This window comes from Passer montanus, unplaced genomic scaffold (assembly GCF_014805655.1).
Source record: "Passer montanus isolate IOZ18808 unplaced genomic scaffold, ASM1480565v1 scaffold5, whole genome shotgun sequence".
In the NCBI taxonomy this organism is placed as follows: Eukaryota; Metazoa; Chordata; class Aves; order Passeriformes; family Passeridae; genus Passer; species Passer montanus.
Window position 1 is genome coordinate 14,388,321 of NW_024369929.1, and position 19,516 is coordinate 14,407,836.

The 19,516-nt window shown below is 40.8% G+C and overlaps 1 protein-coding gene across 1 annotated transcript in view; it reads right to left on the reverse strand.

Moving 5' to 3' along the window:
* The window catches only part of LOC120509150 (protein FAM169B-like), a 35,793-nt gene extending 19,277 nt beyond the window's left edge, over positions 1–16,516 (reverse strand). Inside the window, exons 1-3 of the mRNA XM_039723491.1 lie at positions 16,451–16,516; positions 4,536–4,669; positions 1,740–1,839 (exon numbers count right to left, since the gene is read on the reverse strand). Of these exons, the coding sequence (XP_039579425.1) occupies positions 1,740–1,839; positions 4,536–4,669; positions 16,451–16,484 (268 nt within the window). The 5' untranslated portion in view covers positions 16,485–16,516. The remainder of the gene's footprint in view (positions 1–1,739; positions 1,840–4,535; positions 4,670–16,450) is intronic.
* Between the last annotated feature and the right edge of the window lie 3,000 nt (positions 16,517–19,516).

Below are 19,516 nucleotides of genomic sequence, written 5' to 3' on the forward strand. Positions count from 1 at the left end.
GTCAAATTTGATGTGTGCAGGAAGACTGGCCACATGTTTATAGTATATAAAATCCAGAAACAAAGAACTTCCACAAAATCCTTTAAATCACACTTTTGGAAGGAAATACCAAAAGCCAGGTGATGTAGCAGGCTTAGAGATCTCTCTGTTCCTCTGGCTCTGGACTGGTAACTTAAGCTGGAATTTTGCAAGGCAGGGGTCACAGCAGTCAGTCAGGCTGTTGTTTATAATATAATAAGGTGTTTATTCTGGTTGGTTTAAGCTTTTAATGAAGATAGCTATCATGTAATTTAGGCTCCAATTGGACTTGTTTGACTTGTTCCTGTGAGAAATCATTTTTCCTTGTGTGCTTGTATCTCATTAATACTTCTTGTTCCTAATACTAAATGAGATCATTTAACTGAAGAGCTGTGCTAAATGCACTTTCACCTGCATCTATTTAATAATTCTTTGTTTCTGCACTGTAGTTACAGATCCCAATGCCTCTTGTGAAGCCTAAACTACCTCAGTGCTGTTTTCAGCCACGTTCCTCCGAACGTGAGTCAGGAGATGAGTACAACTGCACCGAGAGCCAGTCTGGCCTCTGGTGTAGATACTTCTCCCCTTTTTCATACCAGTGTGTATCTCTCTTCAAAAAACCACTAATGGAATATATAAATTAGTGTCAGAAGAGTAATTCTACATCAGTAGTTTTAGAGGGACCAGAAAGTCTTTTGATTACACCTGGAATTTGGAAAGGTCTCCTACCTTCTCCTGTGAACCACAGCCCATTAGCAAAGGTCCAACTGAAATCCTGTGTAGAAGGAGCTGGAAAACTGCAGAGTTCACCTCTAACCACAGGTGATCTTAATCTGCTTTTTGTTCTTCTGAAGAAATTTCCTAGTTACAGGGTAGGACTGAACAATGAACACTTACACTAACAGAACCTGTTCTAGGAGTGCAAGATCATTACCTGCCACACTTGGAACTGAACAGAGGATTTTGCTTTGCCTTTGCTGTGTTATTAAGAATACTGGCTATTAAAGCCTTTCAGGCATAATTTATAGCTTTTCCTTTTTTAAAAAGTACACTTTTAATGACAGATGTCGTTAGTTTGCTGCCACATTTGGAAGCTGGAAGTCTAAAAGGTTTCATGTGTTCTGTATTTCCTAAGTGACACAGTGAGTCAATGCAAAAGTTCATGTCCTCGTTGCAGATATGCCAAAAACTCTGCAGCCCATTGCTTCACAACAACACCAACACTCCTCACTTAAATCTACACACCAGTAGACAGCCCTGACACACCAGTACTGGGGGAAAGAAAACCTAGAACTGAAAAAAAAAATCACAAAGCAAAAAGAATATGAGTAAGAATCAGTAAAAAGCAATACAATTTCATACCTGTATTTTATTGTTTAAGGATTTCAGGATTCTATCCAAACCATAATGTGTTTAAATTTCACATCACTCTGAATTAGAAAAATATTATCCTGTTGAATAAAGTCAGAAAGAATAACAGATTTACCCAAGGTGATTTTTCAGCTACCAGCAGAGAATTTATGCATGGAACTTAAAAGCCCTGATTGTCAATTCTTCCACCTAATCAGCAGCCCACTGACACAAATCCTTGACAGATAAACTGAAACCACTTCATATTCAAAACAGAACCCAGAATATTTAAATACATAAACAAGCAGTCCATCTTAAAGGTAAAGAAATTACAACTACTCAGATTTCAAAATATTTTGACCAATTCTAACCTGTCTCTTTATCCTTTGGATCAGTTAACAGCAACAGTTTGCAAGTAGGATTATTTCGGTAGAGAGGGACAAAACACACACAGGAATCTTCAAGTTTAACCTAAAAAAACAAACAAGCCCTGTAGCTCTTTGTAGCTCACAACAAGTACTTCACATATCAGATGCACTTATGACATGTTTTATTGACATGCTTTGCTGACATGCATGGTACAAGCTTAGCACAACACCCTCTCAAATCTCAACTTCAAGGCAATGAAATACACATAATATTCTAATATTATCCATAAGGAAAGTTAATTTAAAAGAAATCAAGCTACTGAAGTTAGTGAAGACCTTAATGCTGACTTGCCCTGGTTAGCACATAACCTGGCTCTGAGCACTGTCACACGCAGACAAATGGTGTTATGAAAGACCAGACACATCAAATGAAAACAAATACAACTTGCACTTCTTACAGCATCCTCCAGCTGAGTGCTTGTGGTGTTTTGCAAACAATGATTTAAGCCTCAGGGTACAGGGAGTATCAAAGCACTAGGGCAGTGCCTGGGCAGTTTATCCTCGAGGCACAGCGAGGGTAGATAATTGGCACAAGGTGGTTAAGTTGAAGGCAAAGCTAAAATCAAAATGCAGCTCTCAAGCTTCTGCTCTTAGACTAAACTTTTAAATGATGTGACACAAACACAAAATTACTGTGCTCAAACAGCTCTATATGCATAGAAATGACGATTTCCATATGAATATTGCAAATGCTGTCATGTAAGTTTAGGTACAGGCAAAGAGCGTGCATGACTTAGCACAGTATGTACTGTACTTTCCAAAATCTGGTCCATTGTGTATGTGTGGGTGTGCCTCTCTCTCTAATTGCACCCATTTGTCAGTTTGCTATGAAACTCAAATCAGTCACGTGTTACATTTAATATTTCTTGGTACATGGAAGAAATATGAATATGGATTATTCTGGATAACAACTCTAAGCTGAAACCAGTGTTCAGTAGTTGATGAGTGCCAGAATCCTGGAAGCATCTATGCAAACACTGGACTCCAGGAAAAAAAAAAACCAACTTGAAAACTACTTGAAATCCGTATTCATGAGCTTGCCTAAATCTGGGGATTCAGTTGTTCTTTGCATGCTTCAAACATAACAGCATCAATGTCATTAAGTACCTGGGAGCATTTCCATAATGAAGAGGCCAGGACTACTCCCAATATTGCCATGACTGTTATTTTGTTTGATAAGGTAATGTGCACTTTCACAGGTGTTAACAAGAGCATCATGAGCCAAGCACAGCTTTGTGTGTGGCTGCTGCCAGCCTGTGGGGCTCTCATCCTGACTTGCAGGAATCCTTGTTATTTGTGTCCTGAATGCCTGACCAAGCCATACCAAAAAGAAGTTCTGTGACCCCAGCAAGTGGGCTGACAGCCACTTAACTCCTGCTAAATAATTAGTCACTGTTGCCAGTCCTGCCACTTCAAACCTGTTTTAATTCAGATGCAGAAGGGGAAAAAAATTATTGGTAATGCAGCCATTATTCAAACACCAAACCCCTCATCCCTCAGGTTGTGGGTCTATAATAGAGACTGTTAGCTGGGATCTTCACTGGGAATGGAAGCTTTACCTTATTATATTTGAGTTATTTTAAATTACAAAACATCAACATTCTTTGAGCTATTTATTATAGACTATAAGGAAAAAAACAATACAGCAAGAACACTACCATTACTTATACCCTTGACTGTCTGACTGCAGATTAGATTAGACCTGAATTAAATGAATGCAAAGAGAAATGTGTTGCTATGAGACTCAAATCAGTCATGTGATATATTTAAGGGCTGGTGACAAGCTACAAAATCAAGACAGTTGTGAATCAAAAGCCAGAAGTCCACCTTTAAAAGATGTCAGTGTGTGTGGCTTTTGCAGGAATACACACAGCACTGCCTGGGATTTTAACCTCCTCTCCCTTCTACTGGAACCTCTGAAAGTACAAGCAGGCATGGAAGGTAAGGTAAGGACACAGAAGCCCTAAACTGGGGGATCTTTGCACGTTCACTCTGTATTCAGCCCTACAGGCTCCACTAGAGGGCATTAAAAGAGTATTTAAACCCCGTTACATTCCCAGCTCAAAGCCAAAGCTGATCCCACCTGGAACAGCATTTTTCTGGAAACTACTGCATATTATTTTCCTAAATTGCAGAAAAGCAACTGTATTCCAAACATTCATTTTAACTAATCCAATTTCTGCTTTGATAGCACAATAACAGGTACCTCAGCACACCTTTTATGACCTACAAAATGCCAGAATTAAAGGTTTCATAGGTTGACTGCAGTAAAAATGTTTAATAGGCCTGTTCAGTCATCTCTATTCCACCCAGGTGTCTTAGGAACAGAATTCCTTTGGGAAAATCCACACTCAAAATTACCAATATAAATTACTGGAAAGGATGGAAACAAAAGATAGACTGTGTCACAATGCCTGTGTAAACTGCACAGCAGAGGCAGAATACAGAGCAGCTCTGTGGTATAAATCTCTATAAAATTCGCTTTTGATTCAGTCCTGTAAGGAGGCAAGTCAAGATGCAAAGTTCACCAAAATACTTCAAACCCTCTTCAACACTCAGACTTTGAGTTTAAGCTTATCTCTCATTTACAGCATGCAAATTATTTGAAATAAGGCAGGATTTACTGATTTTTTCTGCAATCCAGCCATACCAGTTTAACCCTATCAGCATATACGAGCACAATCAACAAACTAATCTGCAAGTATCTAACTGCAAGCATGAGAAACATCAGCCTACTACCTCTCCTCCTCCAGGGATGGAAAAAACATCAGGAGTGGACAGTGACTTCTTCAAGAGTTTTTCATAGTATGTTTCAGCATCTGCTTGCAGAACCTCTGGATCTCCTGCTATTGTATCAACCAGGTAAAGTCGACCTGTGGTTAAAATAAAACACAAGATATTTTTACTTTTTCTATTAAGTAAGAAACCTAAGTCTTAAAATCTGTTTCCCCAGCAGCTGCTTGGTGTGGCTGGGCCCTTAATGATCTCATTAGAGCCTTTTGTATAAGCCTAGTCTAAAATAGTAAGGCTGGTAAAAACCTGCCTGCACGTTATTTATCTGTATGTTATTTACCTCTCAACATGCATCTTTACAAAGCAGAACCATGACAGCATCAATTCACATTTGTCTCCTTTGAATTCAACAAGCACAGTCTCAAATTTCTCTAGGTGTAAGAAAATTGCTTTAAAGCTCGAAGAGCTTTAAAAAAATTCTTCAAAACACAGCCTGAGTTTAAAAAACTCTGCACTGTCCAAAAATATAACAGGGAAAGAATTCCAAAGCTTCCATTCTTTCTTGGAAGACTGCCCCTTTTTGGGTCAGCCTAGGATCTGTTGTTTGTCATTAATTTTTTCCTTCTTTTTGACTAACATCAGTTGGGCACTTTCACAACAATGAAATCATGTAAAAAATTTACCTACACAAGTCTTTCCAAAATAGCAACATCCTCTTTTATGCAACGTAACTTTGAATCCATGTGACTCAATGCTGGAGGGTATTTGTTAATTGCATGCAAACAAAAATTTTATATATATATATATACCTATCTGATGCCTGTAACATAAATGCAAACTCCAACTTGGTGTTCCTGAAGAAGCAATAACCTCCTTCTGATATAACAAAGCAGACTGTCTGGTGGCTCATCACCAGCCCAAGAAAAAGAACATGACAAGAAATGTGTTAGTAAACCAAATGGTGTCCAGTCACTGTTCTATCACAGGAATAAAACAGCTTCAATTTAAGGGGCTTTCAATCAACAAGCTACACCTGCAAATCTTGTAAGCCTAAGTGAAGACCAAATCTTCTACCCAGAGGTGTAGTTGGTATCTTAGCTCTGAATCCCATCCCTTTTTAATGATGGTTTTAATGATGGCTGAGACAAGGAAGTCTTAAAAGGAGCAGTGCAAGACCTGTCTATACTAAGATTAACAAACTATAAATCATATAGGTACCCTATTGAAAATGATATCTTTCCACATAAAAGTAGGAGCGTGGGATTTGTAGTACCAGGTCAGACTATTCCCCCATGGTCCTTCCACTCTCCCTCCAGCAGTATTCATTAACTGATTCCCCAGCAAAAAGATAAGAAAATTAAAATGCCTAAAATGCTTAAACACTATTTTCCTGCCCTTTGCAGGCAACCAGCTTCCATCTTGAGGCTTGGCAGCAGAGCTGTGTACTCAGAATGCTGCAGAGAAGCTACTCTGTAGATTTTAGGGTTTCATAGCATGTTTGTATGTGACAAAATGGGAGAGAAAAGAGCATTGCAGCACTGGCAAGTCAAGTCACATTACAAAATCCCAGGCAGAACTTAAACACCATTGAGCAAAGAACTTATGTCAGGAGAGAAATTAAAAATTATTATTCAAAACTTCGGTAATTCACAAAAGCAAATTTACTGGTAAATTAATCCTTCACAAAAGAGCAGCATGTAAGACTTGAGTTTAGCACAAAGAAAAATATTTGCCATGCTAATAAATACTGTTCATGAGGTGCTGCTTACAAGGCTCCCTCCTGCCACGGAGCAGCCAATGCAACTTAACAGCACGGTCATGTTTTCTCCTCACTGAACAAAGCAATTAACTTTCTGCTACATAATTTGCTTGTACTCTAAGGTACCAAGGACCACTTGAAGGACAAAATAAAGTCACAGATTAAATAATGACGCATTAGAAGAAACTTCTGATCGACTTTCCATCAATACAGCTTTGCACAGAAGTATTATTTTCCTTTAGAAAATGCTTTTAGATTTCCAGTGAACTTGTCTTTCCTGTGCAATACACTGAAAAGGCCCAAGTGAATTAGGAGCATGTGTTCCTATACAAACAAAAAATTTCTTGTGAAGAAGAAAAATGTTGACAGGGGAGAGAGACTGAAGTTGTTTTAGGAACAATATGGAACAGAAGTGTCACCTGAATTTCTTTTTATGTCAACTAATGTGTTTCCCAGTTTTTCCCAGTGTAAAGTGAAAAAATAACATTTACCCTGATGTGTATGTGCCTTTTGCACTTCTTTTGTACACAGGCACAAGAAAAAAACCCTCAAAGTCTATCCATAACTATTATTATTATTATTAGGCACTCAACTAAAGCCATAACTATTGCTGGCATACAGGATGTTATAAAGGTTGCTAAAACAAATGCTAAATAATCTTTGTTTTAGAATAAAAACAGTGCTCTTCTCCCAGGAGTACTTTTGTCCGAGGCCCCATCAGCATCTTGGGACATCAAAATTACAACGTTCCAAGGACAGCCTGTTAACCTAATTGGAATTACAGGATTTTATTTGCATTTGATCTTACCTAGCAGCAGCAGAAGAGCACATGGTGGCAGCCACTCTGCCAGGACCCTGCCAGCAGCTCCTGCGAGGGGCTCTGTGCACAAAGGGTTACCCGAGGGGCCTCCTGCTGCAGCCACAGGAGGGACCATAAACCAGGACAGTAAATTTAGAATGGGAGGCCTCCTGCACCAGAGAGATTCCTGACATTGGGACTGACATCTTAAACAGCCAAAGCTGCTCCACAAGGTCACGGCATCCTCGAGGAGGATGGTGCACAGCAATGACAGGGAGGGGTGACAGACAGGTACCAGCTTTTGTCTGCAGGGCACCTGCTTTCAGGGCAAAGGACAGGGAAGCTTTGCAATTCCACAGGGAAAAATTATCTAGATGCAAATAAATGAGAAACCCAACGAGCACATTTCCATTTCAGGCGTGCAGAAGAGATTTTAAAGCAAAAACTAGCAGCGCATCTGCTTCTCTCTTTTGTTTCCATGGAGCAGTCTGGGCCACATTCTCAAGCGAGGATGTGCAAGTACATCTCCTCTCACTCTGGTGATCTGTCATCAATTTGCACGAAGAATCTGATTTTTTGAAGTGAAAAGCTACAGCTAAAACCAGCTATAAATATCAGCAGGCACTGCCCATACAACTCAGTCATCTTTAGGAGAGTCTACCCTCTAAAACCTCAGCCTAAAACATTGTCCAACTCTGCAAAAAAGGAATAAACCAAGGCCCCTGCTTCAGTCTAAACCCCTAAACTCAGCTTTTTCTACTCCCACTGCTATTCTACCCCATGTCTCCTCCAGAAGAGAGGACCAAATTTCATGGGGGTTTCATCAAGTCGACAAATATCCTCCTTGAAAGGTAAAAGTCAGATAAATTCACTTCACTTAGGACCAAAAAGATCAATATGTGGGAATCCAGACATATCTCATCAGCACACACATGTTCTGCATCAGGTACATAAATGCAATCACAAAATGGGAGACAATATTCTACCCTAACACAGAATTAGTTTTTATTTATTAGAGACAGACCCCCATCTCTACAGATTTAGCAACATTTCATCTACCAGTTAAAGTAAGCAGGAAATATTTTTCCATGGGCAAAATAATTTATTCTCAATATAACAGAAAACACATGGTGCATGCAGTCATATGTGAAATTCCAGAAGTGAAACCACAGACTGTTGTAATGTCCAAAGGCAAAGGACATCCTTCCATCTAATCAGATACTCTGAAGTATCTGATTTTATTCTTGACCTTGAAGACCATACAAAATGTACTAAACAAGAGCTATTTCCTAGAACCAGGGAATGGTTTGAGTGGAAAGTGACTGTAAAGATCATCTCATTCCAACCCCCTGATATGGGCAGGGACACCTTCCACTAAGCCCTGTCCAACCTGGCCTTGGACACTTCCAGGGATTGGGGGTATTTGCTTTAATTTTTAAGAATCTTCTATTCCTGCATTCACTTGTAGGTAATTAATACTGTTCCCTTAAGCCAACAAAGTTGGTGATGCAGTTTTTTCCAGACTAGACACACCACTGGCTTGATGATTAAGATGCACTGAGGTATTGCTGGTCCTTCCAGGAAAGTCAGACTTGTTGAAATGCCCATTTCAGAGTAAGGGCATTTAGGATGCAGCCAGATTGTAAAGCAAAATACATCAACCTCACTGTAGATGAAGCATGAAAAGTGTTATGTCTGAAGTGAATTAATCATTTATCCTACAACTACTTTTTCATGTTCTACAAACACAGAGAAGGATACTACATGCATCCATTAAGAGCTGTATGTTTACACAAGAGCCATCAGTCACCACAGGACTTGTATCTGGATTTTGTACATTTGTGCAAATTTGTGCATAATTTTGCATGTAAAAATATGAAAAATACCTCAGCCAGATTTCTACTGGTGTAGGCACAAGAGAGATAAAAAGAACTTAACATTTCTAATTTTCAAGTTTCATTATTTTTTAATTCAGTTTTGCCATTTCTAATGCTTGCAATAGCAGCACTGGCTTTGTTTATTGGCTTTATTTTCATGCCAATATGTTTCACAATAACAAAAGAGAGGGGGAAAAAAAGAAAGAAAGAAAAAAAAAAAAAACAACTTCAGCAGGTTTTAAGTGTTTCTGACGATGTTCTGAGGGGTTTTTTTCCAAGAAGTATTTTTGCTTTTTTTCCTTCTTATTTCAAAACTCACTTTGCAATATGAGACAAACATACACCAAAACAAAATGACAGTATGTCAGGTCAATATTCAGGAAGGAGTGTTGTAATTAAACCATGCAACTGAGACTAGAAGTCCTAAGATTTATTCTTAACACAGGTGTGTTTTTGTGGCCCCTGACAAATCACTGCATCTTCTGACTGGTTCCTTGTCAGTTAAGTCTATCTTATCTACCACTTCAAAAGGGTGTGATGTTTTCCTTATCAGTGCCTCTGAAGCCACTATGTAAAAAGACCAAGAAGTCACATAACATAAATTCTTCTCAGTTCTCCATGGACTGCCACTGCCATACTACAGAAGCACACCCAGGACAGTATCCAGCCTTGAATAACTACTTTTTTTTTGCCCTTCTGAGCCATACACACGTGACTGCAGTGCTGTCTCTCACCCTGTCATGGGAGCAGGAGCTCTGTGATGAACAGCAGGGCTTCACATCAACTCTTCTCCTTCCCTTCCCATGAGCCTGAACAGCTCCAGGCATGTGGTTATCGTTAGACAACCATATTTGTTTAACCTTTCAGAGGAAGGAAGAGGTCTTTGGCACGCTCCCGGGAGTACACGCAGAACCTGACTCTCACATCCTGAATTTAACTGAGCAAATAGAAGCCAAAAACCCAAATTCTGGTGCAAGTGATACTGCAGTGTCATAACAGCGTGTGGTGGCAGCTGAGCCAGCAGGTGAACACCGTGCTGTGGAATCTGTCCAGCACAGCAAGGCAGCTCTGCACCACATGCTGCACATCATCCATGAAAACAATGTCCTTCCCACTGCTCTGCTTTCCCCCATTTCTAACAGAACAAGAACTCTTGGAATATTCAGGATGTAGGTTTCAGGGTTGTATGTTTCAATCCCAAAATTCCATTCATGTATCACTTACTACTCTATCACAACTCAAACAGCCAGGAGGGCTTCAGAAGACAAAATATATAAAAGTTTGTCTGCAAACAATCTTCAGCTGTGGAATTAATAACTTAAGGCAGAGGGGAAAAATAATCCAAATCCCACTCCCAATCAAGAAACCTGTTTGGTTAAATAGATGAGTTTAGCTATATATGTCATCACTCAAATGGAGAGCAAACCAAATCCTAGGCATGCCAAGCACAGGCTGCTATCCCACTAGCCATGCCATTCCCACAAACACATTTTTACTACTGATTTCAGGAAAGAGAAGAAAAAAGCTTTAGGTATATACATATTTTTAGCTGAACATAGATGAGAAAAAGGAAAACACCTTCAATTTTCACACTCTTCCATAAGCTCTGAAGGCCTTCCAAACCTTCTATTACCAGGTCTATAAAACATGTGCTTTTCATTTCCCAAAACTTAAGGTAATCCACAATTTTTGAAATGAAAAAAAAAATAGACAATTAAATAATTGATTTAATTATTTAGCTTTTTAAAATAAAAATACTTAGCTGAAACCACATTAATTAAAATGTTTTGAAGGCTAGAAAAGCCAGTGCATATTGAGGGGAATCACATAATGCTGACTGCATATTGAAGGGATATTTCCTCCACTCTAACCTGCACTAGACCCATAATGAAAGTTCCAGCAAATAGGTTCCATCTATATCTGTTTTTTCTCAGATGGCTCTTTAGCAGTGTTACACTCACAAATATAAATCCACATCCAACTCATAGTACAAATAAACTAAAATACATCTGTGTAAACAGGCTACCCCTGTCCTATTACACACACAATGCACATCTGGACTGGCATGTTTAGCACAAAGTTTTAACCCAAAGTAATTGAAAAAAGCTGAGGTATTACAGCCCAGAAACAGACTTTACAAATAAAAACTGCAGCATACTGTTAAACCATGGAAGTGCTACCAGCTATAGCTATGACATATCAGAATTCATACTTCTGCACATTTAACTTTGTTTTTCACAGAGCTTAGATGTAAAAAAGAAAGAGGCAGCTTACAGAATAATTCAGGAGAAAATGCACTGTTGGAGAAAAGGGAGATTCAGGACTGTCATTAATTCAGGCTTTGAGGTTTATGTTCACATCAGGTTTTCCAAAGAAAATTCTAATGATTCGGGGTGATTGCTGCTAATACCTCTGAATTTGTGAACATCAGTATCCAGTTCTTAATAAATACTGGTTTTCATACAATCAAGAAATGGGTAGAAGTGCTCCTGGAAAAGTCTAACTTTGACTACTGAAGGCAGAGGAATGGATTTTGGAATTATAAAATGATTCAGGTGGGAAGGGACCTTAAAGATCATCAATTCCCTGCCATGGGCAGGGACACCTTCTGCTGTCCCAGATTGCTCCAAGCCTGGTCCAAAATGGCCTTGGAGTCTGCCAGGGATGGGGAAGCTTCTCTGGCATCAAACTTGTCTTTTCTTGCATATGGAAGCAAATACTCAAATGGCAAGAATTTGTCAACTTAATTATTTGCCTATCCCCTAAACAAAACAAAATACACAAGCTCTCCAGAACAACTGGAAAGAGACTGATTTGAAGGAAAATGGCAGGAAAGGTTCTTTGGACAGCAGCAGATCTTTTATGAAGCACAAGTGTAAATGCAGATAGTGGCAATTCAATCCTCTACAAAGATGGAAGGCAGAAAGGAGGATGCATTGCTCCAAAGTCATCCTGTAATTTGAGGGAAAGGAGGAAAACAATGACTCCCATTGTGATGAACAGTGAATGGTGAAACGGCAGGAAATGAGTTTGACAAATGGTCCAGCATGGAGATGAATTCATGGGGAGAAGCCAGGCAGAACAACAGGACACATTCAGAAAATGGTTGTGTTTGAATAATTAAAAATTATTACTGAAACACACACGGTTACAACCTGGCACCAGGGCTAGGATTTAAGTACCACATCAAATACGTTTTCCCTTTACTACCATCATCCAAAGGAAGTGTGAGAAACCTAAATGGCACACCAGCCCTTAACATCACTTCATACAAATCACAGCAGAATGTGGCACACCAGGAGAACCTGAAAGCCCTGCTTTGCTATTACAAAGGACAATATTCCCAAAGCAAACAAAGTAGTAATGAAAATATGAGACAACTGTCCGGATTTTCAGAGATAGCTTCAAATACCACATAATTTGAGCTGCAAATGCTTTACATCTGACAGGCCTACTGCTCCCACCAGCAGAGAGCACAAGTCTGCCTAAGAAAGCCTAGCAGCTTTTCTCCAAATTACTTGCAAGGACCAATTTGCACAGCCAGAATAATTTCAAAATAAAGCAATTAATTTGGATGGGGTGGGGGGAAAGGAAAGAAACAAAAACCAAAATCCCTTCCCCCACTAATTTCCACTTTGCTAAATTTATTACATGGCTGCAAATTAATACATCACCTGCACCAGCTATCACAAGGCTGTCTCAGAACTTGCTTTAATAAACAGCTGCCAGTAGTGGAGGAAATATGTAAACATTGCTCTTGTTTCTCTGTGCCATTGTGTCAGCTATTCTACATGTCTTTGAAGGTGCTCCAAAATCAGCATGGCTCTGCTTTTCCCTTTTTCTCCTTTTGGGAGGAGGAAAAAGCAGAGAAGGAAAGACAGGCTGGCAACAGAGGGCTAACTCTGTGCTTGCTGTGCTCTTGATAGTGAGGCTCAGTGTGTTCAAATTCAGTTTACACAGGCTCTTCTGTAAGGACAAAAGAAACCACTGCTGGTGGTTAAAAATGCAAAAGGTTTTGATTGCAATTGCTTGACAATCAGCCAAAGATATGACTAGGGGGAAAAACACAGCAAGGCAGCTATGACCAGAATGGAAGAAACAAGGAAAAACACATGGCTCGACTTCAGAGCAGAAAATTGACTTAGGCTTTGCATAAATGACAGCATACCTCCAAGCCTGCCTTATCCACAGTCTGCCTGGAATGGGAACATGTAGGCTAAAAGCAGAGCCTATTAAAAGGCATAATGTTTCTAAACGGCATCTGTTACGTCCTAATAAGCATTACTTAAAGGACACAGGCCTTAAAATTGCTACCAAACGTGCACTTATCTGAAACTGCTGCAAGGCAGTCGTTACCACAGCGTCACATGACACCACTGGAATCTGAATAATAGAAAATGTTTTTATTTAGTTTGGCTTGAAATCATTATGCAGGGAAAATATGGAGGCACTTTCTGAGATTTTCAAACTGTGCAACTTCACAGGAATGAAACACCAGCAAGAATTACATCAGCGGAGCCATTTGCCATCTGTTGTCAGTAATACCATAAAGCCCAGCCACCAGACAGCAGTTTCAAAGGTTACAAACACAACGTTTTCAAGCATCCACAGACCTCTGGGTAACTGAGCAGGACACGGTTTCCTTCAGAGATATGTGCAACCTGAGGGTCTGCCAATCATTCTGCACAGACAACATGCCAGAGCTGGGAATTGCCAGGCGAGGCGTTTGGAAGTCTCTCAGTATGCAACCTTTACACAATGTGGCAAATACATACCAGCCTCATCACGTAGGTTCCCATAACACACTCGCAGCCATAATGCCTGCACACCTCCCACTTGCAAATTGAAACCGGCCAGACTTTCTCCTGTGCTGCTTGTTTTCCCAAACTTTCCCTCAAGGGAAGGAGTGTGCTCACTCAAATGCTGCTACGGAAAGGGACTCTGGTTTGTTTGCTGGGTTTGGGCTGTAATTTTCCTTTGAGGGAAGTATTTAGGATTTTGTTTCCTGATTTCTTTTCTTTCTAGACCGTAACTACATATTTATGTTAAAGACAGCAAGGCTTCAACAACTTGCATTAGCTGTGGCAATTCTATGGCAGCCCTTACCTGTAATGTACACACAGTCTGAATAAAATTCTGTTCCATACATGAGATTTTAGTTCCACTGTAGGAGTCTGGTTGTTAAGCAGTCTCACCTTAAAGCTCTGAGAAGCTCTTTTAGATGCAGAGGCCATATTCCTGACAGTGCCTATACACTACCTGAATTTTGTGTTTCCACCTTCCAGGCTGCTGACCTCCTTCCTATAAACTGATTAACACGGATTTCATGGAGGGCAGGGAGATTTCCATCTTCCTAGAGAGACAGATGGAAATTTCAGGCTTCATTAATGCAATTGCCAAACTAGATATACAGGTTTCTCATCCACTAACTATTTCTCAGGCTCCAGAGCTGCATGTACGTGGTTGCTCACTGTTTCTGTTAGGTGGTTAACACATACAAATCTGCCTGTCAAGGTGTTCTATAATCAAAATAAATTTGCAAGAAGGCTGAATTTAAAACAAGTACCTGAAGTTCTAGGTCAACAGCTGGCCTGCTTCTCAACAGCAAGGTTTGCCTGGGGTAAAGGGGTTTAGAAACCTGGAAGTGTAAACGTTCTTTCCCTGTGAAAAACAGTTACAGGAACAGCAATCAAGAGTTGTAGCATCTCAATTACAGCACAACAGGAACTGAAAAGCAATATTTGCACAAGAGCTAATGGCTGACTCTATGTGCTCTTAAAAGTGTACTGCATATTCAACTCGCTTATTGGCAACTGCTCCATAATTATTTTAAACATAATCTATGCAATTACATAACTACGCCAAAACTCAGACAACACCTAAAAAACATCAGCTGTCCCAAAAGGGAAGTGGATGGAAGAACAACTATTCTAAACATTCAATCTGAAGGTGATGAAAAAGGGAAAACACGTAGACATGAATCGAACTGCCCCACACTACAATGCTTGCTTGGACATGAAAACCCAAGTTCTCTTCCTCTAGAGGTATTTTATTTAAGAAAATCAGTAGAACTGAGAATCTTTCCCCATCACCCAAAAAAATAGCATTATTACAAATGTTTGACTTCCATAAGTGGTTGATAGGAGGGGAAAAATAGAGCAATCTGACTGCAGTGCATTTAGCCATGAGCAGCTAGAGGAACTAATGAACAACATCATTATTTTACTGAAGGGGATGAAGTAGGTGCTTTAGATAAATGGCAGTAACTTAAAATGTGTTTCAGAAGATAAATTCACTTTCTCTCCATTTACCTGCTAGCGTGACAAATTAAGAAAGAGTATAAAAACAGAGCAGGAGAGAAAGCAGTGCAAAAGCTAACTGAGGTGATGCAATGGGCCCTTACCCAAACAAGTGTGTGAACAGAGATTGTTGGAAGTCCTCCTAGCCAAACACAAACCCAGAACACTGCACATGCCAGACTCCTCTGGAAATCCATGCTGGAGCATGTACAGAAGATCCACCTGTGCTAAAATCACGTCCCTTACCAAGCACTGGGAGCTTGGCCATTTGGAACTGACACGATGTCTGCTCATTTCAAACCACTGTGAGTGCACCAGGCGCTGAAGGGCTGAGTTCTGCTGGGCAGAGCAGCTCTTCACTCACTACAAAAATACCAGCAAATCAACCCCTGCTGGAAGGAGACAAGGGGAGAGTGGTTTTTTCACAAAGTTCATCCTCTATGTCCATGTGCTTCTTGTTCTAGTCACCTCGTCAATAGCAAAGAAAAGCTTTAATGAATACTTTTAAAAGGAAGGGCAATATATAGTATATGTATAGAGTAATATATTTGCATACTATACTTTGTACACTACTCTGCAGTATACAAAGCCTTTTACATCTCAACACCAAAACTGTGCAACTATTTTTGTGCGGTCAAGAACAAACGTGTTTACTGACTGCTCCTTTGTCCCTGTTAAACCCTGATGCTTTTGTTAAACCCTAATTTTTGCTCAGTTTGGGTAAACAACTGCCCATGGCACCCTTGAAAATGGGTATTTTTATGCTATGTTCCCAATGCTCCTTAATGGCCGAGTACTTGAGATCTACTGAAGTCTTGAGTCATCCACCTGTGCTGAGGCCCCAAACACACACTGCAAACAGGAGTTCGGGGATCATCCTCTCCCCAGCATCACCTGCCGAACCACAGCGGGCAGGCTTGGACTAGCCGAACACCTGGAAAAGTCACCTGGACGCTGGCAAATGGGAAAACAAACCCTGCAGCACCTGCTGTGGGTGTCTGCGCGCAGCGCTCGGGCTGTCCGCCTGCGCCAGGCGCTGCCGGGAGCGCGGCCATGAGGGGCCATGAGGGGCCCGGCCCCAGCGGGGCCCGGCCGCAGGCAGCGGGCAGAGCTTCCCTGCAAAGCCCCGAGTGTTTCGCGGCGTCTCGGCCGCCCGTGGCCACCCCGAGCCGCCTCCTCGCTCTTACCCGCGGCCGCTCTTCCTCCTCCCTCGGCCGCCATCACTTCCTGCGGGGCGGCGCGGGCAGCCCTGAGGGCGGGCCGGGCCGCGGTGGGGCTGAGGGGGCAGAGCAGGGCGGGGAGCAGCGGGGCCGTGCCCGGAGAGGCGAGGGGAGGCTGGCGAGGAGGGCTGCGGGCTCGGGAATGCCCACAGGCTCGGGGAATGCCCTCAGCCCCGGGGAATGCCCACAGCCCCCGCCATCGAGGCACGGCCGTGGGAGAGGGCCGGCCCCCCGCTGCATATGAACTCACGACACTCCGACAAAAATGCCAGATTATTTCTTTGAAAGGCACAGAATTAAAAACCGTAAACCTAGCGCCAGTTTGTGTTAAGGCAGAAACCTTACGAGGGGAAAAATAAGTAGAAAAGTAACATTTTTATAGCATTCTGCAGTGACCGCTGTTAATCTGAAAGAGGCTTTCGGAAAACCTAAGCAGCTGCCTGCCGTTCATTACCACAAACAGTAAAACTGAGGTACAGGGGCTAAAAACAATACACAGTTGTCAAAATTAAAAGTAGAATTCAGGATGTGACTCAAGGCAGCCTTAATACGCCCATAGTAGGGTCACTCAGTTATATTTAAAGTAGCGGATACAAGTATCGAAGTCATAGAGGTCTCAGATACATGGAAACAACACTATGTTTGCAAAGAAATAAACTCACCTTTGCACTTTGAGCATCCAGCACGCTGCTGTGACCTGGAGACCTTACTCAACAGGGACTCCATTGCCTGTCAGCAGCCAAAACCCCTCAGCATTGCTTCTCCTTTCTAATGCTTTAAAACACACAGTAGAATAATTTTTTTATTTTTTTTTCCTGTACAGGACAAAGCGGTTTCAGGCCATACACAGGCACTCCAAAGAGCAGATGTCACGTCACTGCACCTCAGAGACCCTCAGTGGATTTCAGCCCATGCTCGTGATCCCTTGAAGCTTTGTCAGTGTCACCCACAGCCCAGAGGCTGGGCACTGCTGTGCTCCAAGGTCTGGTTTGGTGCAGCAGGAAAGACAAGAAGCTGAAACCATCCAAGTGCTGTTGGTGGGATGACAATGGTAAAGATTAAAGAGAAAATATACTAAAGAAGAAAAAAAACCATCAAAATCCAGAAAACGTGATGATAACTCTAATGGTGAGGATCAGCCCACACCAATAAATGTCAGAGACTAACTTTCCCCAATCTATTAGAAACTTCCTGGCCAGCTAAAACTCATCAATTTTCTTATCAGCAGTGGTAAGCATGTTACTGTTCAGCCCAGCAATCTGTTAGTTGTAGTTATTTTGCATATTAGCTGATAAATAGTTAATTAAATTGTGTGTATCCTGCTTGCAGAGTCTCTGCGCTGGTAAATGAAAAAAGCAACCTGTTGATCATGGGTTGCACGTGCCCTGCTAAGTCCTTTCTCCCTATTATAAACAAAAAATTAAATTTAAAAACCTCTCCATGCACAGCCATTCACTTTGCTAATACTACAAGAAGACCAGAACTGATATAATAACAGCACTCAGCAGCTTGGCTATATTCAACTCATATTCAGTTGCAATTTTCCCCATAAACGTAGGTATATTCCAATGGATTCAATTGCTGAAGAACTGAAATAAATAATCAAACAACACAAAACACATGAAAATTCCTGTCCAACACCAGACCCTGGCACAGCTTGCCCAGAGAATCTGTGGTTGCCCCATTATTGGAAGTGTTCAGGGACAGGTTGGATGGAGTTTGGAGCAACCTGGGATAGTGGAAGTTGTCTCTGCCAAAAAAACCCTAAGTGAAACTGCCATTATATTTTTCAATTTACCATTTCTATGGATTTTGTTGTAGAAGAGGCCTCATTCCACAGGGAACAGTGAGCTTTACACTGAAATGTTTGTGTCCTCTCTTTTTGTGACACCTCTATCTACATAAAGACCAGCTTCAGTCTTTCCTGAGGACCATTTATTTTTATTAGAATGGAAAACAAATACGGAGTTTTAGATCCTGAAATTTCTATTTAAAGTCCCATTATAGTTTAGTGTTAAATAGCATAACAGCTTGATTTCTCCCTCCTCTCATTAAGTGTTGAACAGCTGAGATAAAAATTGGAATGTATTGAACACTTCCACTTCACAGTTTAAAACACTGGTCAGTGCCTGCCAATAACAAGAAATAAAAGAAATATATATAATTATATATATATATAAGTAATAATAAAAGAGATAAAAATTAAAGAGCTGGTTCTAAATGAAGAGCCATATTCTGTTCTTCTCCCCATCTACTAAAAAGCTACTCAAGCAGTGTGCTGCCAGCTCTGCAGTGTGGTCAGAATGCATTTGCAGAAAATATATTTTTCTCTTACTCAGCAGCAGTTCAAACAGTTTTTGAAAGCATCAGACAAATGTGGAGAAAAATATTCAAGGTGATAACCAGGATTTTCATAGTTGAGTTGCTTCCATTTCTTCTCTACCTCAAGATGTGTGCTGTGCCAATCACATCCGTACAGCAAGAAGAAAAACACCCAGAGTTAGCTGAGTCAGCTGTGTCTGTGACTTGCCTTCAAATAGCAAGGCTTGGGTTCTTAATTATGGATGGGGTGATTAACTTGCACAGACCTCAAATATCCAGTGACCCTCAAATCCATTGTTTTGGGCACAGATACCCATGGGAGTGCTAATATTAAAGCTACAATCATCAAGGGTGGCTTCAACTTCAGCGGAAGAAATGTTAGAGGAAAGAAAAGGTTTTATTTAATTTCTGAATAATTTATTTCATTTCTGAATAATTTCTGAGTAAGGCCTAATTCGAATCTTTCAATTTCTTTTTAACTGTGTTGCACAGCTGCAATAAATGCATTATTCCTCCAAGTATACTACCTTGCACACAATGCTTGGGAACATGAGCAACCAATTAAATCAGTGCAAAAGTTAATTTCAGTGGTCTCTGTCAAATTTCACTAGCATTCCTCCCACACTTGCACAAGGATTTACCAACACTGAATCAGAATCAGGTCTCAGAATCTTGACTTCCAATTCAACAAACATCTGCTCAAGAAAAGGC